This window comes from Sceloporus occidentalis, unplaced genomic scaffold (assembly GCF_023333645.1).
Source record: "Sceloporus occidentalis isolate IW3139 unplaced genomic scaffold, rSceOcc1.0.p SCAF_322, whole genome shotgun sequence".
NCBI lineage: Eukaryota > Metazoa > Chordata > Lepidosauria > Squamata > Phrynosomatidae > Sceloporus > Sceloporus occidentalis.
This window is the reverse complement of record NW_028317302.1, coordinates 147,977-171,749: the sequence shown is the minus strand read 5'-3', so window position 1 is coordinate 171,749 and position 23,773 is coordinate 147,977. Positions and strand designations below refer to the sequence as shown.

Sequence of the window (23,773 nt, the reverse complement as noted above, 5' to 3'; positions counted from 1 at the left end):
GAATCCATTGAGACGTCCGCAGGTGTCTCGGGGGGGTTGTGGCGTTTGGGGATTTTGTGCTGAAATTGTTTGACATGAATCGGGTTGTGAAACCTGGCAGACGGAGTTTATGGGAAGCCGGACCGGTCAGAATTGTGCAACAAACTTCTGGGATGTGACGGTTTGTTGTCATTCCCTGGGTATAAAGTCTGCTAAATTCACTCAATCTCGAGCTGTCACTCAGAGACACACTCAGGGTCTGGAGCTCTCACTCAGAGACACACTCAGGGTCTGGAGCTGTCACTCAGAGACACACTCAGGGTCTGGAGCTGTCACTCTGTTTGCCACACACCTCCAAGTTCATGAAGATGGCCAGACGTCTCGCAGTCAGCGCTTTCATCTGTCTGTTGTCTCTTGGTGTCTCGTACCCACTGTGAGTAAAGCGTGAGTGTGAGTGTGTATGGGTAATGTATAGAGCAAGCGTGTCAAACTCCAGGCCTCGAGGGCCACAGCCGGGCCAGGATATCCCAACATGAGAGACTGTAACGGATTTAAATCACTGGTGTTCAGACATCCTGGTCTGTTTGTGGCCCTCGGGGGCCAGGAGTCCAACACCCCTGGGAGCCCTTTTTGAAAACGAGTTCCTGCGTAGGACGTGGATATGGGGGTCAGGCCAGTAGCTGCTACTTACCTGCCGCAAGAGAGAAGAAAGAGAGGGGATGGGAGAGAGAGATGGGGAGAGAGGGGATGGGAGAGAAGATGGGAAAGAGAGATTGGGGGAGAGAAGGCATAGAGGGGATTGGAGAGAGACCTGGAGAGCAGAGAGAGAGTGGGGATGGAAAAGAGAGAAATAAGTGAGAGAGGGAATAGGAGAAAGGAAAGGGGGGGTGACATTTAAATGCATAAAGGGGTTAATAAAGGACAGGAGTAAATTTATTTAAAAAGGGAAAAGTTACAACGAGAGACCGTAAACTAACACTAGAGATGGAATGCAAGGAAGTTTTACTTTACTGAGAGGGTGGTAGATAAGTGGAACAGCCTCCCAGCAGAGGTGGTAAAGGTTTTTCCGTGGGGTTTGGTACTGGGGGGGTCACATCGCGGCTGTAAATGTCTCCAGTAATGAGAGGATATTTTTCTCTTTTAGGATTAAAGGGAAACCAGATGATAAAGGATCCAACCGGCTCCATATTAATGAGACAAATACTAATGCAACAGGTGAGACCCCCGCAGTGAGACCCCCGGTACCCACACTGCAGTGAGACCCCCACAGTGAGACCCCTGGTACCCAGACTGCAGTGAGACCCCCGCAGTGAGACCCCCGGTACCCACACTGCAGTGAGACCCCCACAGTGAGACCCCTGGTACCCAGACTGCAGTGAGACCCCCAAAGTGAGACCCTGGTACCCAGACTGCAGTGAGACCCCCACAGTGAGACCCCAGGTACCCAGACTGCAGTGAGACCCCTGGTACCCAGACTGCAGTGAGACCCCCACAGCGAGACCTCCGGTACCCAGACTGCAGTGAGACCCCCGGTACCCAGACTGCAGTGAGACCCCCACAGAGAGACCCCCACAGGGCGCGGTGACATCGCAGAGAGACCCCCGCAGGGCGCAGTGACAGCGCAGAGAGACCCCCCGCAGGGCGCGGTGACAGCACAGTGAGACCCCCGCAGAGAGACCCCCCGCAGGGCACGGTGACAGCACAGTGAGACCCCCGCAGAGAGACCCCTGCAGAGAGACCCCCGCAGAGAGACCCCCACAATGCGCGGTGTCATGTTGTAGCGATCGAAGTTCTCGCTCTGTCTCTCAGACCCGGCCGATCGCTGCGCGGAGGAAGGATTTGGAGCGATGACGTTAGACGATCAGGGAGTGATGCATTACTTCAGAGGTAACTTGCGCAGGCGCGACACCCGGGACCCCGCACACTAATCCAGGGGGCCTGGCTGACACTACAGGGTTAATAAATTGCCCTATTCCAGGTCAAGACCCCAAAGCTGGTGCTCCGGTTCCTCCGAGGCTGCAGGGGGCGCTATATGGGATCTGTCACATGTCCACTAAATAATCCCATTCAATATCATATATATATATATATACATTAACCCTGCCCCCTCCATGTGTATCCCATGGGAACAGCCATCTAAACTTCCTGTGCGGAGGATCTGTAGGATTATTCCTCCCCATTAGAGTGTGTGTTAGAATAAGTATGTGCAGCATGTGTGAGTCCATGTGCCAGTGAGTATCATAGGGGAGGGCAAGGGGCCACTTGGCTTTACGTGCCCCCCAGGCCAGAATGTGCTAGTCCTCCCCTGTAACTCCGCCCTGTCCCTTTAAATCCGATTCCTGGGGATGCAATGGCCTTTCCAATCCCTGGCTGAATTGAGCTGAACTTCCTACTGAGCAGCCGACAGCTTCCTAATGCCCCGGCGCTGTATATAATATACATGGGGCCCCTAACCTGTATTCATATTACAGTTTAACTAAGCGGTGCGGTGGGTGGGTTTGTGGCGGTTTAGTTATATAATAATCCGTGTGTCTCGGGGTCACTCCGGGGGCCCCACAGACTCCTTCGTGTGGACCGGATTCCGAGGCAAAGCTCAGTACATTAATGAGACGTGGCCGGGGCTGACGGGTCCGGTGGACGCGGCGTTCCGGATTCACAACAAGGAGCAACCCCAGCTCCACCAGAGGACCTACGTCTTCAAGGTAACACAAGCACACCCCGATATACAGCCATCTGTCCATATACACCCCCAATATACAGCCATCTATCCATATACACACCAATATACAGCCATCTGTCCATATACACCCCGATATACAGCCGTCTATCCATATACACCCCGATATACAGCCGTCTATCCATATACACCCCAATATACAGCCATCTATCCATATACACCCCGATATACAGCCATCTATCCATATACACACCGATATACAGCCATCTATCCATATACACCCCGATATACAGCCATCTATCCATATACACCCCAATATACAGCCGTCTATCCATATACACCCCAATATACAGCCATCTGTCCATATACATCCCGATAAACAGCCATCTGTCCATATACATCCCGATAAACAGCCATCTGTCCATATACACCCCGATATACAGCCACCTGTCCATATACACCCCGATATACAGCCACCTGTCCATATACACCCTGATATACAGCCATCTGTCCATATACACCCTGATATACAGCCATCTATCCATATACACCCCGATATACAGCCATCTGTCCATATACACCCCGATATACAGCCATCTATCCATATACACCCTGATATACAGCCATCTATCCATATACACCCCAAATATACAGCCATCTATCCATATACACCCCAAATATACAACCATCTATCCAAATACACCCCGATATACAGCCATCTATCCATATACACCCTGATATACAGCCATCTATCCATATACACCCTGATATACAGCCATCTATCCATATACACCCCCAATATACAGCCATCTATCCATATACACCCCGATATACAGCCATCTATCCATATACACCCTGATATACAGCCATCTATCCATATACACCCCCAATATACAGCCATCTATCCATATACACCCCGATATACAGCCATCTATCCATATACACCCCCCCATCTACATATAGACCCCCATAAACCCGATTCCTGTACTTACACCACAGCTCCCACACACACCCTATTCCTCTACTCAACATCTGTATCATTTTCTTTGTACAGCGCTGCGGAATCTGTCGGCGCTTTATAAATAAAGTATAATAATAATAATACTCAGGCCACAGCTTACATTCAGTCACTACACGCCATCCCTACACGCTAAGCTCACTCTTTGCTGCGTCTCTCTTTCTGTAATTCCAGGGAAGCCGCGTGTGGAGTTTTTTTGAGGGCCGCCCGGTATCCGGATACCCGCGGCCCATCAGCCAGGAGTTCCCAGGGGTTCCCGACAATCTGGATGCTGCAGTGGAGTGTCACTCTGGGGAGTGCAAGACAGACAGCGTCATTTTCTTTAAAGGTGACTGAGTGACATGCGTGTGAGAGAGACAGCTCTATTACCCAGTGAGCAGTCTATGAGAACGTGGTATTACATGTATAACATATTGCCCCCAGGTGGCAAGGTCTACGTGTACAGCCCCCATGAAGTGCCCCCCGTGAAGGAGCGGCGTTGGACGGCGCTGGGTAACTGCACAGCCGCCGTCCGCTGGCTGGAGAGATATTACTGCTTCAAAAGCACCAACTTTACTCGGTTTGACCCGGTGAGCGGAGAGGTGCTGTCACCGAGACTTCTGGACACGAGAGATTACTTCGTGAGCTGTCCCGGAAGAGGTGAGAAAGAGGCTGAACATCCCTCTCACACTCATTCCTTCCACCCTCCACTCACCTTCCTCACTCAGAGGATCATCTCTCTCTTTGTAGTGCTAAATCTCTTTCTGTTCTGTAGATCTCTTTGTCTCGCTAGATTTCTGTGTCGCTAGATCTCTCTCTTTTCCGTTAGATCTCTTTTCCTCCTTTAAACACTAGACCCCTCTCTCTAACTCTTTCTCTTTCTGAGTCACCCCTTCATCTCTTCCTTTCTCTCTCTCTTGGTTTAAGTGCTTCCTTTATCATTCTCACCAGCTTTGACTTTCTCCCCCTCTCCACCACCCGGCAGGTCATGGAGAAGCCGCCATGAGAAACGCCACCTTCGCGTCAATCAAGAACCGCTGCAGCGGCCGACCGTTCGAGGCATTCTCCTCTGATGATAAAGGAAGGACCTACGCATTTCGAGGTGATGATTGTATCTGAATGCGTTTTAGTGATGTGTGTGGAGTGCGAGGGAATGGCAGACAATAATGAGCGTGGCGTGCGAGGGAAGGGCAGATAATGAGCGCGGCGTGCGAGGGAAGGGCAGATAATGAGCATGGAGTGCGAGTGTTAGAAAAATGCTTATGTTATCGTAAATATTATTCCCGACAAATACATCAGAAAGCAGGGAATGTCTAGTCTGTGATATATGCACGAGTTCCCGCCAACACGCCTACTCTATGTTATTCTATATATATATATATATATATATATATATATATATATATATGTGTGTGCAAAGGGTCAAGTCTGGGCCATTTTTAATTAATGCAGCTTAAAGAGGCGTAACCTGCTTGAAAAGTAACCAATCATAATGATGCATGCTATTAGAAGTAGATAAGAGGTTATATAAACCCTGTAATTCAAACATGTAATTAGACAACGCTTCGACTTTTGTGTGTTGTCTCGATTATGCACATGATCTAAATAAAGGAAAACTCTTTCTGAGGAGAATTCGACCATTAATTCAACCAACAGCGAGGGAATGGCAGATAATCTGTATGGAGTGTGAGGGAATGGCAGATAATGTATATAGAGTGCGAGGGAATGGCAGATAATGAGCGTGTAGTGCGAGGGAATGGCAGATAATCTGTATGGAGTGCGAGGGAATGGCAGATAAGGTGCATGGAGTGCGAGGGAATGGCAGATAGTAATGTGCAAGGGAATGGCAGATAATAATGAGCGTGGAGTCCGAGGGAATGACAGATAATGTGCGTGAAGTGTGAGGGAATGGCAAATAATAATGTGTGTGGAGTGCGAGGGAATGGCAGATAATAATGTGTGTGGAGTGAGAGGGAATGGTAGATAATAATGTTTCTTGGGGCCCGAATTACCTCTTTCTGTTTATGCAGGCGGCTGGTATTTCCGTGTGGACAGCAGTAAAGATGGATGGCACGCGTGGCCCCTGAATCACACCTGGAGGACCCTGCAGGGCCCAGTGGACACTGTCTTTAACTGGGAGAATAAGATGTACTTCATTCAGGTATAAAGAGAGTCTAAGACACAGCTGGGGGTATACGGGGCAGAAGGGGTACACACAGAGTGAAGTGGGGGGCAGAAGGTGTGCACACAGCATGCAGTGGGGTGCAGAAGGGGTACTGTGTGTAAATATCACATTTTATTCCTCCTCTCCCTCAGGGATCTCAGGTGATTATTTATTTAACGGACCAGATCTACGTCCCGGTTCTGGGGTATCCCAAATCTCTGCAGGAAGAGCTGGGGTTAACAGAGGTGGACGCTGCCTTCACCTGCCCCCTCTCCAGTGAACTATATGTTATCAAAGGTGAGTGTGAGCCAACAGACACACAGGGGAGGAATAACAGGGCACAGAATGGCAGCTCAGGGGTTTTAACAGTTGGATAATAAATATATGGGCGGATAACAGCCAATAATGTATAACGGTATATAATATGTGTACGAGCAGTATAACGGTATATTATATGTATACGGGCCGTATAACGGTATATTATATGTATACGGGCCATATAACGGTATATAATATGTATACGGGCCGTATAACGGTATATAATATGTATACGGGCCATATAACGGTATATATTATGTATGCAGGCCGTATTACGGTATTTAAAATGTATACGGGTCGTATAACGGTATATTATATGTCTATAGGCTGTATAACTGTATATGTATATGGGCCATATAACGTTATATAATATGTATGCGGGCCATATAACAGGATGGAATATGTATACGGGCTGTATAACGGTATATTATATGTATATAGGCCGTATAACGGTATATGTATATGGGCCATATAACAGGATGGAATATGTATACGGGCCGTATAACGGTATATTATATGTATACAGGCCGTATAACGGTATATTATATGTATATAGGCCGTATAACAGTATATGTATACGGGCCGTATAACGGTATATAATACGTATACGGGTCGTATAACGGTATATTATATGTATACGGGCCGTATAACGGTATATAATATGTATACGGGTCGTATAACGGTATATTATATGTATATGGTATATATATATATATATGTATATAATGGTATATAATATGTTGTGTATACCGTGATCACTTGTTGTCCTCAGTGTTGTCTGGGTGATTATCACAGGTCAGTGTCATTATACCCCCCCACCCCCCGCTGCTTCTCCCCAGCCCTGCCCACTCATGCTCATGACCAATGTGTATGAAGTGTCCCCTCCTCCATGTCCTCAGGTAACAAGCTGCAGATGGTGGATCTCAAGAAGACCCCACGAGTTCCTGGAGAGGAGAAGGTCATCGCTCACACTCAGGTGGACAGCGCTATGTGTAACACTCACGGGATCTACCTCTTCCAGGGGCCAGTCTATTACCACTACCTTAACGTGGGGCAGCTGCTGACCTCGTCTCAGTGGCCCAAACCAGGAAACATCTCTGTTAATTTCTTTGATTGTTAGATTGTCTACGTTGGGCCGACGTGGAGATATCTGCTAAGATGTTGGCAGCCCTCTCTGCCCCCCCCAGCCGTGTTACTTGCTGTCATTCTCACCGAGTCACGTGGCGCACAGCTTGCCGTGTTTGTATTGTACTGGGAACATGTAGCAATAAATGAGTGATAACAGGCCTCACGCGTAATTTCTTTTGGTAACTGTCTATTTAATTGGCCCCCCATTCGTTTCCAACACATTCTCTGAGACCACGTCCTCGCCCAATGCATTTCATTTGGAATCAGTCCCTATTCTATAACATGAATGTATCCACGCAACAATAAAGCATACGCGACTCTTAGCGCAGGAAGATTTATTGGATAAAATATTAGAAAACCAACAACGATCAACACCAAGCATTTTCACCCAAAGATGCAGACCGTGCCGGATGCCATGCGGTGCTTGTACTCGTATAACACAAAAGAGGCCGGGGGAAAGTTCCCCATCATTTCCAGGCTCCCCGGCACGGTGTGGATGGTGATCCCCTTGCCCAAACCTTCAGACAGCTTCTGCAACATCCGTTGGGCCAAGTATCGCTTGGCGTAGCTGGGCTCGGCCTCGATGTTGGCGTAGACATCTGGAGGGGGGTTTGGAATTTTCCATTCCAGGTCACCAATCAACTGATTCGTTTTAACTTTGTCCAAGGACACAGGGTTCTCGCTGTAAGACATCACGACCTGGGTCCCACAAGCCCCCCGCACTGAGATGTGGTTCCCCTTCACTAAGACCTCCCCAGGCTTCTCCGAGGGTGGTTGGGACACCATCACTGCCCAACGCAGCCAGTCGTAATTCTTCCCCATCACCTTGAAGATGGCTTCGGCTTTTTCACGGTCGGTCAGGGACTCGTTTGCCGTCAGGAAGGTCTCCACGTCTTCCTGGGCCTGCTCCTTGAAATACGCCGCGCAGTCTTTCGACGTTTCCTCCATTCTCCGATAAAGAACGGTCATTTTTTCTGTCCATCTGCTGATCATCAGTTGAGTGTCGCGGCCGGTCAGGGATCCGTGGACGAACAGACACAGTAAGCCCGTGCCCAGGACAAAGTTGACCTTTTGGCAGAAGGCAATCATTTGCCAGCGGCGCGGGCGGTGGTCTCGAATAACCTGCTGCAGGAGGGTGATCTGATCTGCCAGGACGGACACTCCCAGCAGACGGTTGTAGAGAGCGTTCAGCTGTCTGTCGATCTTGTAGTCCTGCACATACTGTAAGAAGACTTCCTTCTCCTTGTCTGAGTAAGACTTCCCTGCTCGGACCACAGAACCCAGCTGCTGGTAGACCACCGTGATGTCATCTTCACATCTGGTCACATCGTTGTCCCTCATCAAGCCTTTTCCTGCCGCCAGCTCCTTGTCAATAGACTCCAGGTGTTTCTTCACAAACTCGGTCTCTTCAGGAGTGGCCAAGCCCTTAATTTGAGCCACGGTCCCCATGACAAGAGCGTTCACAGACTGAAGGAAGCCCACCGACTCCCACGCCTTCCCAAACAGAGCCATGATCAGCTCAGAAATCCTGAAGAAGACACAAAACATGTAAAACAAAGACAGCGAGACATGCCCTTCATAGAACGCCCTATAAATTACCACGCGCACCACCTACGACCCCCCACCAGCGATGGATCGCATAATCTACGAGCCCACAACCCACATCCACAGAGCCTCTGCCTGTCTCTATACTGCTAACCCCATATCTGCCTATAAACCCCCCAGTCCCCCAACTCTCTGTCTATATGACCGCAACCCAAACCTACCTGCTTATATACCCCCAGCAACACCCTACCTGTCTTTATAACTGCAACCACATTTACCCCCAGCCAAACCCTACCTGCCTATCTACCCCCAGCAACACCCTACCTGCCTATATACCCCAGCCAAACCCTACCTGCCTATATACCCCCAGCCCACCATCTACCTATCTATAGAACCGCAACCCAAAACCACCCAGATGAAATACCCTCTGCTCACCCTACCCCACCTACCTATATACCCCCAGCCCCCCAACTACCTGTCTATATAACCGCAACCCAAACCTACCTGCTTATATACCCCCAGCAACACCCTACCTGCCTATATACCCCCAGCCCCCCAACTACCTGTCTATATAACCGCAACCCAAACCTATCTGCTTATATAGCCCCAGCCAACCCTACCTGCCTATATACCCCCAGCCAACCCTACCTGCCTATATAACCGCAACCCAAACCTACCTGCTTATATACCCCCAGCAACACCCTACCTGTCTTTATAACTGCAACCACATTTACCCCCAGCCAAACCCTACCTGCCTATATACCCCCAGCCAAACCCTACCTGCCTATATACCCCCAGCCCACCATCTACCTATCTATAGAACCGCAACCCAAAACCACCCAGATGAAATACCCTCTGCTCACCTTACCCCACCTACCTATATACCCCCAGCCCACTCTACCTTTCTATATACCCTCAGCCCACTTTACCTTTCTATATACCTCCACCCAACCCTACCTGCCTATATATACCCAGGCCATCCCCTACCAGATGAAATACCCTCCACTCACCCTACCCTTCCTGCCTATATACCCCATCCCACTCTACCTTTCTATATATACCCTCAGCCCACTCTACCTGCTTATATACCCCAGTCCAACCCTACCTGCTTATATACCCCCAGTCCAACCCTACCTGCTTATATACCCCCAGCCCAACCCTACCAGCTTATATACCCCCAGCCCAACCCTACCAACCTTAGATCACCCCTTACCTGTGTCTATACCCTCAACCACCCACTACCTTTCTATATACCAACAGCCCACTCCTACCTGCCTATATACCCTGAACCCACCAACTACCTGACGTTATACCGTCACCCCATCCCATACCTGTGTATACATCCTATCCTCACCTTTATTCCTTATTCCTGATAAATTCTCCTGGGCACTGATGGGGTGGATTTCTATGATGGCTGATAAACCCTGTCCCTGGTCAGTCCTGTGATCGGTCGGGGCAGTTGTCCCTGGTCAGTCCTGTGATCGGTCGGGGCAGTTGTCCCTGGTCAGTCCTGTGATCGGTCGGGGCAGTTGTCCCTGGTCAGTCCTGTGATCGGTCGGAGCAGTTGTCCCTGGTCAGTCCTGTGATCGGTCGGGGCAGTTGTCCCTGGTCAGTCCTGTGATCGGTCGGAGCAGTTGTCCTTGGTCAGTCCTGTGATCGATCGGGGCAGTTGTCCCTGGTCAGTCCTGTGATTGGTCGAGGCAGTTGTCCCTGGTCAGTCCTGTGATCGGTCGGGGCAGTTGTCCCTGGTCAGTCCTGTGATCGGTCGGGGCAGTTGTCCCTGGTCAGTCCTGTGATCGGTCGGGGCAGTTGTCCCTGGTCAGTCGTGTGATTGGTCGGGGCAGTTGTCCCTGGTCAGTCGTGTGATTGGTCGGGGCAGTTGTCCTTGGTCAGTCCTGTGATCGGTCGGGGCAGTTGTCCCTGGTCAGTCCTGTGATTGGTCGAGGCAGTTGTCCCTGGTCAGTCCTGTGATCGGTCGGGGCAGTTGTCCCTGGTCAGTCGTGTGATTGGTCGGGGCAGTTGTCCCTGGTCAGTCCTGTGATCAGGCTGCGTCTGTTGATCGCAGGTGAATTTTCTAGCAGTTATCGCTCTCTTATCAGAGGCTGAGAGCAGGTAACACAGAAATAACAGAGCGGCTTCTGATTGGCTGTCAGCCCAGGGGACGAGGAAAACCCACGGCGGGGCGAGGTGAAAAAAACAATGCAAAGACATTACAAAGTCACCGCCGCGGCGTCGCCGTCCGGTCGCCGTATCTCTCCAACGTCCTCTAACCTCCCATGATGCCTCTTTCTCTCCCTCCTCATCTGTTTCTGCCCTGGAGTTCCTTGTTCTCTTTCTCACTCTAATAGGGCATCTCGTCCCACTTCCCATCTCCCCGTGACCTCCATCCCTTCACCTCAGCATCTCTCCCCTCTCCATCTGAATAATAAGAAAATAATCAGAACAATCCAGCTAAACTGCAGGACAGAGTGACCGAGCGGGGAGGATGAGGGTGACCGAGCGGGGAGGATGAGGGTGACCGAGCGGGGAGGATGGAGTGACCGAGCGGGGAGGATGGAGTGACCGAGCGGGGAGGATGAGGGTGACCGAGTGGGGAGGATGGAGTGACCGAGCGGGAGGATGGAGTGACCGAGCGAGGAGGATGAGGGTGACCGAGTGGGGAGGATGAGGGTGACCGAGTGGGGAGGATGGAGTGACCGAGCGGGGAGGATGGAGTGACCGAGCGGGGAGGATGAGGGTGACCGAGTGGGGAGGATGAGGGTGACCGAGCGGGGAAGATGACGGTGACCTAGCGTGGAGGATGGAGTGACCTAGCGGGGAGGATGAGCGTGTCCTAGCGGGGAGGATGAGGATGACCTAGCGGGGAGGATGGGGGTGACCTAGCGTGGAGGATGGGGGTGACCTAGCGTGGAGGATGGGGGTGACCTAGCGGGGAGGATGGAGTGACCGAGCGGGTAGGACGGAGTGACCGAGCGGGTAGGACGGAGTGACTGAGCGAGGAGGACACAGTGACCGAGCGTGGAGGATGAGGGTGACCTAGCAGGGAGGACGGAGTGACCTAGCAGGGAGGACAGAGTGACCGAGCGGGGAGGATGAGGGTGACCTAGCAGGGAGGACGGAGTGACCGAGCGGGGAGGATGAGGGTGACCTAGCGGGGAGGATGAGGGTGACTTAGAGGGGAGGACGGAGTGACCGAGCGGGGAGGACGGAGTGACCGAGTGGGGAGGATGAGGGTGACCTAGCAGGGAGGATGGATTTTCTTCAGAAAAGACGGCAGTCTAAGTAATTTTATTATAAATTGCTTTATATAGCACCGCCATATTCCTTAGCGCTGTACAATGGGTAAGCAGGACAAGCAGTACATCATGTAACAAGGAGCTTACAATCTAGAAAGAGGAGTGGAGGGGATTACACAATAGGTACCCCAGGGATAAAATAAGTGATTACCGGGCATATACACAAAGCGACCCAGGGGTAACAGGGTGATGGGCCTTGGAAGGGCAAGGAAGTTTTACTTTACTGAGAGGGTGGTAGATAAGTGTAACGGTCTCCAAGCAGAAGCGATAGAGACTAATAAAGCGAGGGAAACATGCATGGGTGGGGCATATGGAAAAATAAGGTTCACACTTTTTTTTAGTTTTTTTTTTTAAATACCTTCATTTTAATTACAATAAATAATAATAATAATAATAATAATAATAATTTGCTTCATTGGTCTCTTGCCATTGATTTCTATCTTTAGAACGCACTGATTTCTACTTCTTTCCCTTCACAAGATGGCGGCTTGGAGCTGACGACCGGAAGTGCGTCATCATGCAGCGGAAGTGCGGCGGTGCCAGTCAGGGCTGGGCAGAGGAGATAACGGGATCGAAGGAAGCGGAAGTGATCAGGTGAGCGGAGATCCGCTATGTGTGTCCCGTACCGCTAGGACTGTACACCGAGAGGTATTAATAAACGTCATTAGGGGCAGTTAATATTTAGGAATATACCCCGGGAGAGGCCTGCTTCTAGTAAACATTTACCTATAGGGGCAATTTACTGGTAAGAATTACAGCGGGAGGGGTAGATTCACATAAAAAGCTGGGGAATATACCCCAGGAGGGGGCAGATCCCAGTATCTAAATATAAATGCATAAGGGCAGTGTACCTCTAGGAATATACCCCAGGAGGGGGCAGATCCCAGTATCCAAATATAAATGCATAAGGGCAGTGTACCTCTAGGAATATACCCCAGGAGGGGGCAGATCCCAGTATCCAAATATAAATGCATAAGGGCAGTGTACCTCTAGGAATATACCCCAGGAGGGGGCAGATCCCAGTATCCAAATATAAATGCATAAGGGCAGTGTACCTCTAGGAATATACCCCAGGAGGGGCAGATCCCGGCATGTAAATATAAATGCATACGGGCAGTGTACCTCTAGGAATATACCCCAGGAGGGGCAGATCCCGGCATGTAAATATAAATGCATAAGGGCAGTGTACCTCTAGGAATATACCCCAGGAGGGGCAGATCCCGGCATGTAAATATAAATGCATACGGGCAGTGTACCTCTAGGAATATACCCCAGGAGGGGCAGATCCCGGCATGTAAATATTAATGCATACGGGCAGTGTACCTCTAGGAATATACCCCAGGAGGGGCAGATCCCGGCATGTAAATATAAATGCATAAGGGCAGTGTACCTCTAGGAATATACCCCAGGAGGGGCAGATCCCAGTATATGATCCTCGTGCCACTCGGTCAGGGAAATCCCGGCTCACAGAAATATCAATAAATGGTCACAGGAATGCGGTATTTTACCCAAAACCTGCGTGGTCGGGATCTGTTTGTAACGATGTCGGCGGCGTCTGGGCTGCCCGGCCCGGGGGGAGTAGTATCTCTGCACCCTACATACAGGATGAATACATTCTGTTACATGAAGCTCCTCGTTACTCTGCGCTGCTGCGCATGTCGGTGCCTCGCTGAGAAGAACTTTGTCTCGTTGCAGGGTCTGTCTGTCTCCCCAGAGGATGAGCGGCTCCTCCTCCACTTATCAGGTGAGTGTCACTCATTCTAAGCCAATCAGGGCAGTTCTTTGTGTAACGTGAGCGCTTCTCCTCTCCAGACACGAGCAGATACCCCGATGTGAGTATCCCCCCCTTCGCGGTAAGCGGTGCTGAGTTTCCCCCCCTTCGCGGTAAGCGGTGCTGAGTTCCCCCCCTTCGCGGTAAGCGTCGCCGGGTATCCCCCCCTCGCGGTAAGCGTCGCCGGGTATCCCCCCCTCGCGGTAAGCGTCGCCGAGTATCCCCCCCTCGCGGTAAGCGTCGCCGAGTATCCCCCCTCGCGGTAAGCGTCGCCGGGTATCCCCCCCTCGCGGTAAGCGTCGCCGGGTATCCCCCCCTCGCGGTAAGCGTCGCCGGGTATTCCCCCCTCGCGGTAAGCGTCGCCGAGTATCCCCCCTCGCGGTAAGCGTCGCCGGGTATCCCCCCCTCGCGGTAAGCGTCGCCGGGTATCCCCCCCTCGCGGTAAGCGTCGCCGGGTATTCCCCCCTCGCGGTAAGCGTCGCCGAGTATCCCCCCCTCGCGGTAAGCGTCGGCGAGTATCCCCCCTCGCGGTAAGCGTTGCCGAGTATCCCCCCCTCGCGGTAAGCGTCGCCGAGTATCCCCCCTCGCGGTAAGCGTCGCCAGGTATCCCCCCCTCGCGGTAAGCGTCGCCTAGTATCCCCCCCTTGCTGTAAGCCGCGCCGAGTATCCCCGGGGCAGCCGATCCTCCCCATGCGCAGCTCCTATCTGAGGATTAACTCCAGCTGGCGTCTCTTTGTCTCAGCTCCTCGGTGACCATGTCGGGATCTCTGAGTGAGAAGAGCCCAGCGTCCGCACTCACTCTCAGCCTTCTCTCGTCTCACCATGACCTCCTGTCGCCCAAGAGCCGGCAGATCTACAGCCACGCCGACCTGGTCAGCGCCGAACTCGGCGGCGGGGCTCCCACTGACCGCCCCAACCCCAAGTGGCTGAAAGAAGGTCAGAACCAGCTGCGCAAAGCGGCGGAGAATGGGAAGGAAGACCAGAACTGCAACCCGGATCCCGAGAGCGGCAACAAGGACTGGGCCAATCGGAACCAGGAGAAGGATGAAAAGGAGACGCACCTGGGAGACGTCGAGGCTCTGAACTGCGCCAACCTGAGTGCCCGACACGGCTCTCCTCTGCTTATCCAGGAGCGAGACGACGACGACGAGGAGGACCTGACCCCCGGCCGCAGCGAGCTGACCGACCCCATCACCACCGAAATGTCCGAACCCAGCTCCGACTTACTGGCCGCGCAGGAGAGCGGCGGCAAAGAGTCCGCCGAAGGTCCGAGGGAGGGGGGCCGCAGCGCCAGTCTGCTGTTTGGAATGAGGAACACGGCTGGGAGTGATGAGGATTCTAGCTGGGCGACGCTGTCCCAGGGAAGCCCGTCCTACGGCTCGCCGGATGACACAGGTAGGAGAGCGGTGGTGCTAGCGGTGGCGTAAGGGGGCTGCTCGTGGGGGGTCTGGTGCGTCTCAGGGCTCCTGTACCAGCGTGGTCTTCATTAACTCCCGACAGATTGCTTCTGGACACGGAACTCCATGGAGACCGACTCGGATTTGCCCTCGGGGTGGATGAGGGTGCAGGACACTTCGGGGACGTATTACTGGCACGTTCCCACCGGGACCACTCAGTGGGAGCCCCCGTCCGATTTCTGCAATGGGGAGCATAAGGTGTACGCCCCGTCCATGGAGCAGACCCCCACGGAGGAGCTGGAGGTAAGAAGTCTGCGTTTGGGGGGGTAAGAAATTGCTTTCATACATAAAACGTGTAAAAAAAAAATGGAATTTCACTGGAATATCTGTGAACCCGCCCTGATTTACGCCTATAGATCTTTATTTACATTTTTTACTAACCCTCCACACCTGTGCTCACACTCACGCCCGTGCTCACACTCACGCCCGTGCTCATTTGGTATACCCGTACTTTTTTGAGGAGGGGGCAGTATTAATACATTGTCAAGGTTTTGGATTCTGCGATCCAACCCAGATCTGCCTTTTTTGCCAAATAATGCTGCTAAACTGGCGCTAGATATGGACGTGCCTGCGCCCCGCGCTGCTCTGTGTCAATACGCTAGCGATTTTATTCCTCCCCAGGCCATGTCGCAGGAGGACTTCTCTGACGTCAGCAGGAATGATCTGGAGGACGCAGCTTTACACGTGAGCTCCATGAGCATTAGGTGAGTGTGGTGGGTTTCACCGTGTGGGGGGTCCCGGGTCATTTAGTCGCCAGCAGACCTCAGTGTTTTCCAACTGATGCACTTTGTTGATTGGTGCCGCCCGCTCCCCTCCTAATACCCATTCTCACCGCCGGTCCCAGCGCGGCGTCATTCTCACCGCCGGTCCCAGCGCGGCGCTGCTGGTTTCCATTCGGGCTGCTCTCTAATCCTTGTATCTTTTACCAGCTCCTCGCAGCCTGAGGATGAAAAGGAGTCTCATCTGGCGAGTGATCCCAGCGCGCAGGTTTGTGTCCGTCTGTCGGCCCATCTGTACGTCACGCCGTCCTTGCCTCCCCTCGTTTCCCCCCCCCTCGCCTCCCCTCGTTTCCCCCCTCGCCTCCCCTCGTTTTCCTGCTTACCGGTGTTTCTGGTGGTCTGTCTCTTTCAGAGTTTCGCCGTGCAGTCCCTCGGATGGGTTGAGATGACAGAAGACGATTTGGCTCCCGGGAAGAGCAGCGTTGCAGTAAACGGCTGTATCCGCCAGTTATCGCTTCATACGCAGAGCCTGACGCAGGTGAGATCCGCGTGTCACATGACGCACACGCATCGTCGCAGGTTTATATGTCACCGGCTGATCACTGAACCGACCCCCCCCCCCCCCCCCCGATCCCTGCAGGTATTCCGGTGTCTTGTCAGCAGACATCGTCGCTTCTCCTGCGATACCCTCAGCCGCCACATTATGTGTATTAAAACTGCCTGTCTGCCCCCCCCCCACGCCCGTCTCCCCCCCGCCGTTGGGTGCATTTCTGGTAATTTAGGTGCTGTCGTCTCTCAGGGCCAGGACATGCTGCTGGTTCTGGATCAGGACTCGCTGAATCTCTTTGACCCTTCGGGTCAGAATCTGCTCCACTCCCAGCCGATTGTCAGCATCCGCGTGTGGGGAGTGGGGAGAGACGACGGCAGGTGAGAGATGGTCCTGGGGAGGGGATTGTTTGTGGCCCCCTGGAGCCCCTGTGTGCGATGCAGACTTTTTTGTGCTTTTAAGTATCTTTTCTGTGTTCTTGTGCATTTCACGCTGCTGATGGACGCAGGGAGAGGTACGTTAAACATGCATGTTCATACTGAGTGATTTGGATTATGGGGGGCCGCGGGGGCCGTGAAATGTCCGTCAGTCTCCCGCATTCCTGTCCGTTTTCTGATCTCCCCGCAGAGACTTTGCTTATGTAGCGAGAGACAAGTTGACCCAGTTGCTGAAATGCCACGTGTTCCGCTGCGAGGCGCCGGCCAAAGCCATAGCGACGGCGCTTCACGGGGTCTGCTCTCGGGTGAGTAACGCTCCAGCCCGTGCACGGCATCTCTGGTTTTAAATCCTCGGCTTAAACCCTGGCTGGGGCGGACATTTTTCTGGGTTTTGTCAGATTCTATCGGTTGTTTGCCGGTCACCAGCGTCTCGGGAAGGATTTTCTTTGCCGTCGCTGCACTCTACTCTCTCCTTTCAGATAATGGCTGAGAGACGAAGCACTCGCTCTATAATGGACGGCCTGTTTTTGGATCAGTCCAGATTGGTGGATATACCTTTTCAAGGTACTTACATTGGCTTTGTGTGCCTCTTTGTGCCGCCTGCCTCTGGCTCGCGCCCTCTTTGCCCCGCCTGCCTCTGGCTCGCGCCCTCTTTGCCCCGCCTGCCTCTGGCTCCCGCCCTCTTTGCGCCGCCTGCCTCTGGCTCCCGCCCTCTTTGCGCCGCCTGCCTCTGGCTCCCGCCCTCTTTGCGCCGCCTGCCTCTGGCTCCCGCCCTCTTTGCGCCGCCTGCCTCTGGCTCTCGCCCTCTTTGCGCCGGCTCCCGCCCTCTTTGCGCCGCCTGCCTCTGGCTCCCGCCCTCTTTGCGCCGCCTGCCTCTGGCTCCCGCCCTCTTTGCGCCGCCTGCCTCTGGCTCCCGCCCTCTTTGCGCCGCCTGCCTCTGGCTCCCGCCCTCTTTGCGCCGCCTCCCTCTGGCTCCCGCCCTCTTTGCGCCGCCTCCCTCTGGCTCCCGCCCTCTTTGCGCCGCCTCCCTCTGGCTCCTGCCCTCTTTGCGCCGCCTGCCTCTGGCCCCCGCCTGCCTTCTTTGTGCCGCCTCCCTCTGGCCCCCGGCCTCTTTGTGCCGCCTCCCTCTGGCCCCTGCCCTCTTTGCGCCGCCTCTCTCTGGCCCCTGCCCTCTTTGCGCCGCCTCTCTCTGGCCCCTGCCCTCTTTGCGCCGCCTCTGTCTGGCCCCCGCCCTCTTTGCGCTCTGTGTATCTCGGGCTCCATCTCCACTTCAGCCATATTTGTCTGCACTCCACAGTTGAGTTTCCTGCTCCAAAGAATGATCTGGTTCAGGGCTTTCATGTCTTCTATCTGGGATGCGTTCCCGTCGCTAGACCTGTTGGTGAGTTCATGGATCTGACTTCTGCTCTGTCTGTGGGAACCCGTCAGAGGTCATGTTGGTGACAGACGCGGAGTCCTTGTGGCTGATGCTCTCCAGATATGTGTCTGCGTGTCTCACAGATGCCGTCTCTTTCAGGAATGGACGTCATTAATGACACCCTGCAGACAGCTCTCAGCACCTGTAAATCCAACTGGATTCCCGTGACCATCAATGTAGCCTCAGCCACAGTCACCATAATAAGCCAGCAGGTACAGGGCTGAATTGGTGACTGGCGTCAGGGGTTGTTGTGTTGTGGTTTCTGCTGACTGGTAGCGGGGCAGGTGTGAGTGGTATTGGGTTCCATTGACTGGTAGCAGGGCTGGTGCAAATGGTGTTGGGGTTTCTGCTGACTGGTAGCGGGGCAGGTGTGAGTGGTATTGGGTTCCATTGACTGGTAGTTGGGGAGGTGTGAGTGGTATTGGGTTCCATTGACTGGTAGTTGGGGAGGTGTGAGTGGTATTGGGTTCCATTGACTGGTAGTTGGGGAGGTGTGAGTGGTATTATGTTCCATTGACTGGAAGCGGGGCAGGTGTGAGTGGTATTGGGTTCCATTGACTGGTAGCAGGGCTGGTGCAAATGGTGTTGGGGTTTCTGCTGACTGGTAGCGGGGCAGGTGTGAGTGGTATTGGGTTCCATTGACTGGTAGTTGGGGAGGTGTGAGTGGTATTGGGTTCCATTGACTGGTAGTTGGGGAGGTGTGAGTGGTATTGGGTTCCATTGACTGGTAGTTGGGGAGGTGTGAGTGGTATTGGGTTCCATTTACTGGTAGTTGGGGAGGTGTGAGTGGTATTGGGTTCCATTGACTGGTAGTTGGGGAGGTGTGAGTGGTATTGGGTTCCATTGACTGGTAGTTGGGGAGGTGTGAGTGGTATTGGGTTCCATTGACTGGTAGTTGGGGAGGTGTGAGTGGTATTGGGTTCCATTTACTGGTAGTTGGGGAGGTGTGAGTGGTATTGGGTTCCATTGACTGGTAGTTGGGGAGGTGTGAGTGGTATTGGGTTCCATTGACTGGTAGTTGGGGAGGTGTGAGTGGTATTGGGTTCCATTGACTGGTAGTTGGGGAGGTGTGAGTGGTATTGGGTTCCATTGACTGGTAGTTGGGGAGGTGTGAGTGGTATTGGGTTCCATTGACTGGTAGTTGGGGAGGTGTGAGTGGTATTATGTTCCATTGACTGGAAGCGGGGCAGGTGTGAGTGGTATTGGGTTCCATTGACTGGTAGAAGGGCTGGTGCAAATGGTGTTGGGGTTTCTGCTGACTGGTAGCGGGGCAGGTGTGAGTGGTATTGGGTTCCATTTACTGGTAGTTGGGGAGGTGTGAGTGGTATTGGGTTCCATTGACTGGTAGTTGGGGAGGTGTGAGTGGTATTGGGTTCCATTGACTGGTAGTTGGGGAGGTGTGAGTGGTATTGGGTTCCATTGACTGGTAGTTGGGGAGGTGTGAGTGGTATTGGGTTCCATTGACTGGTAGTTGGGGAGGTGTGAGTGGTATTATGTTCCATTGACTGGAAGCGGGGCAGGTGTGAGTGGTATTGGGTTCCATTGACTGGTAGCAGGGCTGGTGCAAATGGTGTTGGGGTTTCTGCTGACTGGTAGCGGGGCAGGTGTGAGTGGTATTGGGTTCCATTGACTGGTAGTTGGGGAGGTGTGAGTGGTATTGGGTTCCATTGACTGGTAGTTGGGGAGGTGTGAGTGGTATTGGGTTCCATTTACTCGTAGTTGGGGAGGTGTGAGTGGTATTGGGTTCCATTGACTGGTAGCAGGGCTGGTGCAAATGGTGTTGGGGTTTCTGCTGACTGGTAGCGGGGCAGGTGTGAGTGGTATTGGGTTCCATTGACTGGTAGTTGGGGAGGTGTGAGTGGTATTGGGTTCCATTGACTGGTAGTTGGGGAGGTGTGAGTGGTATTGGGTTCCATTTACTGGTAATTGGGGAGGTGTGAGTGGTATTGGGTTCCATTGACTGGTAGTTGGGGAGGTGTGAGTGGTATTGGGTTCCATTGACTGGTAGTTGGGGAGGTGTGAGTGGTATTGGGTTCCATTTACTGGTAGTTGGGGAGGTGTGAGTGGTATTGGGTTCCATTGACTGGTAGTTGGGGAGGTGTGAGTGGTATTGGGTTCCATTGACTGGTAGTTGGGGAGTTGTGAGTGGTATTATGTTCCATTGACTGGAAGCGGGGCAGGTGTGAGTGGTATTGGGTTCTGTTTACTGGTAGGGGGTATTTGGGGTTCCACTCTGAGAGATCTCTGTATGTGATATTGGGGGATGTCTCGTCATCGGGAGATGAACTTCTGCTCTGTAGACATGTCATTGTTCTTACTCCTTACTGCAGACAGAGGAGACGCTCAGTGAGTGCCGAGTGAGGTTCCTCTCGTTCATGGGGGTCGGAAGAGATGTCCACACGTTTGCGTTCATCATGGCTGAGGCTCCGGGGATTTTTACATGTCACATGTTCTGGTGTGAACCCAACGCAGCCCACCTGTCTGAGGCGGTGCAGGCCGCCTGTATGGTAAGGATCACGTTGTGTTCTCCTTTGAGGTCCCCGGTAAAATCCAGCGAGATGCTCAGAGACCCTAATATCGCGTCACTGGAGTATTTATTTACATAAAGAGTTTGGGATCTCAGGGACCCTCCTGTCATAACACCCCAGTGCAGATCCGTTAGTTTGGGGTCGGATAATCTCTGTAATAATCCGGTAGAGATCCGTTTCTCTGTAATAATCCGGTAAAGATCCGTTTGTTTGGGGTCGGATAATCTCTAATAATCCGGTAAATTCTGTAATGTGATGGTTTATTTGGTTATTTTTTACTGACCGTTGCTCCTCTCTCTTTTTTCTTCTTCCCCGCTCTTTCCCTCTCCTCCTCCTCCTCTTCTTCCCCCCATTCCCTCTCTGGTGCTGTTCCCCTCCACAACATTTCATCCTGTTCCCTCCTTGTCTGTATATCCCCCCTCCCATTCCACTTTTGCACCTAATCTCACACTCCTGTCTGATGCCTCTCTCCCCGCGCCCCGTCTCGCTCTCTCTCCCCGCACCCTGTCTCGCTCTCTCTCTCTCTCCCCGTGCCCCGTCTCGCTCTCTCCCCGCGCCCCGTCTCGCTCTCTCCCCGCGCCCCGTCTCGCTCTCTCCCCGCGCCCCGTCTCGACTCTCTCTCCCCGCGCCCTGTCTCCCTCTCTCCCCGCGCCCTGTCTCGCTCTCTCTCCCGCGCCCTGTCTCGCTCTCTCCCCGCGCCCCGTCTCGCTCTCTCCCCTCCCTCTCGTTAGCTGCGGTATCAGAAGTGTCTGGATGCGCGGCCGCTGGGCTCGTCCTGCCTCCCCACTCCTCCTGCCGACTCGGTGGCTCGCAGAGTGGGCTCCAGCGTCCGCAGGGGAGTGCAGTCTCTGCTTGGCTCTTTCAAACCCAAACGCCCCGGAGGGCAGACGCCGTGACCTTGTGGGATTAGGCCGTTGTCCTCCCCTCATCTGTGCTTCCTTTTGGTCTCTCCCGTTAAACATCACGGGCCAAACGGGCAGCACAGTTTGTATGAAGTCGTGTTTCCCGTGTAATGACAACAAGGCGCTCCAGGCTCTGGGTTACCGTTAGATGCCTAGAAGCCTTTTGAGTGGCAATAGGGCCCTCGGGGGCTGCCGTTCCCACCCCGCTCCCCCTCCTCTGGGAGGTATGGTTAGTAGTCGTGTCTGTGATAGTGTGAGTGTGTGTGCGCTATAGACACTCCTGCTATAGGCTCCGCGGGGTACTAATGCTGCTGACCCCCGTCATATCCTGCTATAATCTCATGCCATAGCGTGCTGTGTCGGGGGGCAGCTCTGGGTCGGGGGCAGAAAGGCTCTGATGGCGCTTTATGTTCACATGGCAGCAGAGAATCTGCGTCACCTGAAAAGGGATCTGATCTTTCCGGTTCCCCTGCCCTGATACCGGTATATCGACCCAAATAAAAGGGTCTTAACGCCTGGCTAGGAGGGGCTTCGTGCCACCCTATGGGGGGGCAATAAGGGGTCAATTGCTGAGCAATCAGGAGTGACCCTCTACCTCCCTGAATACACCTACAGAGAGACTTATAGCCGCCGCCCCCCCCCCCGCAGTCTGATCGTAAAGGGCCCCCCCCCGCAGACTGATCGCATCCTACCCCCCCCCCGCCGCAGACTGATCTCCCCCCCCCCCCCGCAGACTGATCGCACTCCTGCACATTAGCGATAGGATTTGTATAATTTCCGTGTAAACCAATAATCTCTCCTCTGCTTCGGAACCGCGGCGGACGCCATTCAGACGCCATTCACTACGCCGGTGATTCTCCCCTTCCAGGTCTCCTCGGATCACCCATCGCTCTTTTTGCACTAAATAGAAACCCGAGAGAGCGTCGGAGAGCTGAGAGCGTTCGCTCCGACGCGTTGTCTGACGTTAGCACCGCACCCTGGGGGGGGGTTATTGTGTTGTCGTGTAGTGATTGTGTTACTTGTATGTTTTCACTGTGCGTATCCAGCGCTGCGTGCAACACGGAACATGTGATTTCAGCTCCCCCCGTGTAATGGGAACGTGTTCTAGGTTCTCTGCGTGGCCTCGTCTGACACCGATCTGATGCTGCCTGAGTCTCTCGCTGACTTAGTAATACCAGGAACCTTTAGACGGGTTTGGGGTCAAGCTGAGGAGAGCGTTCTGTCTCTAAGGCTAGTAGCTCTGCTGCCATCTTGACGTTCCGGGTTGCCACGGAACACGTGGGTTCTATGGTACCATTAGGAATTAGCTCCGTTATCCTCGTGAGTCGGATCAGTACCCTACATGAGGCTTTTTGCTCTGCTGCCAGCTTGATGTTCCGGGTTGGATATGTCGGGATACCGCGGAACGTGTGGGTTCTATGGTACCATTAGGAATTAGCCCTGATGCCCCCGTTATCCTCGTGAGGCTTTTTGCTCTGCTGCCAGCTTGATGTTCCGGGTTGGATATGTCGGGATACCGCGGAACGTGTGGGTTCTATGGTACCATTAGGAATTAGCCCAGATGCCCCCGTTATCCTCGTGAGCCGGATCAGTACCCTGCGTGAGGCTTTTTGCTCTGCTGCCATCTTCGATGTACTAGAGCCGGATCCGTACGTGGCATTAGCAGCTCTGCTGCCATATTTATGTTCTAGAGCAGGATGAGAACTTTATGCAAAATAAGTAGTTGTATGCCAGCTCTAGAACGGTATGATTATTGTATATGGGATATAACTGGATCAAATAAACACTAAAACCCCCTCACTGGGTTATAACCTCGAGCCCCATGTGAGCCGCGTGTCGTCTTCTACCTAACTCAATAAACCCGTAACCAACCAATGAGTGCGTCTGGTCT

At 53.1% G+C, this 23,773-nt stretch overlaps 3 protein-coding genes across 3 annotated transcripts; 2 read left to right on the top strand and 1 right to left on the bottom strand.

The window, feature by feature from the left end:
* Positions 1-347: 347 nt before the first annotated feature.
* Positions 348-7,255, top strand: LOC149274585 (hemopexin-like). Its single transcript, XM_089505295.1, has 10 exons — positions 348-412; positions 1,124-1,194; positions 1,789-1,866; positions 2,539-2,681; positions 3,849-4,002; positions 4,098-4,313; positions 4,639-4,755; positions 5,684-5,814; positions 5,970-6,114; positions 7,035-7,255. Exons 1-10 carry the CDS (start codon positions 348-350, stop codon positions 7,253-7,255), a joined length of 1,341 nt encoding a protein of 446 aa, XP_089361421.1.
* A 392-nt stretch (positions 7,256-7,647) lies between these two features.
* LOC149274584 (uncharacterized) lies at positions 7,648-8,775 on the bottom strand. The gene has a single exon (XM_089505294.1). The coding sequence runs from the start codon at positions 8,773-8,775 to the stop codon at positions 7,648-7,650; it is 1,128 nt and encodes a 375-aa protein (XP_089361420.1).
* A 3,371-nt stretch (positions 8,776-12,146) lies between these two features.
* Positions 12,147-21,876, top strand: LOC149274583 (amyloid beta precursor protein binding family B member 1-like). Its single transcript, XM_089505293.1, has 14 exons — positions 12,147-12,175; positions 12,585-12,698; positions 14,618-15,270; positions 15,376-15,575; positions 15,954-16,036; positions 16,262-16,319; positions 16,464-16,589; positions 16,851-16,978; positions 17,226-17,340; positions 17,515-17,599; positions 18,333-18,416; positions 18,552-18,664; positions 20,783-20,959; positions 21,712-21,876. Exons 1-14 carry the CDS (start codon positions 12,147-12,149, stop codon positions 21,874-21,876), a joined length of 2,130 nt encoding a protein of 709 aa, XP_089361419.1.
* Positions 21,877-23,773: the final 1,897 nt, after the last annotated feature.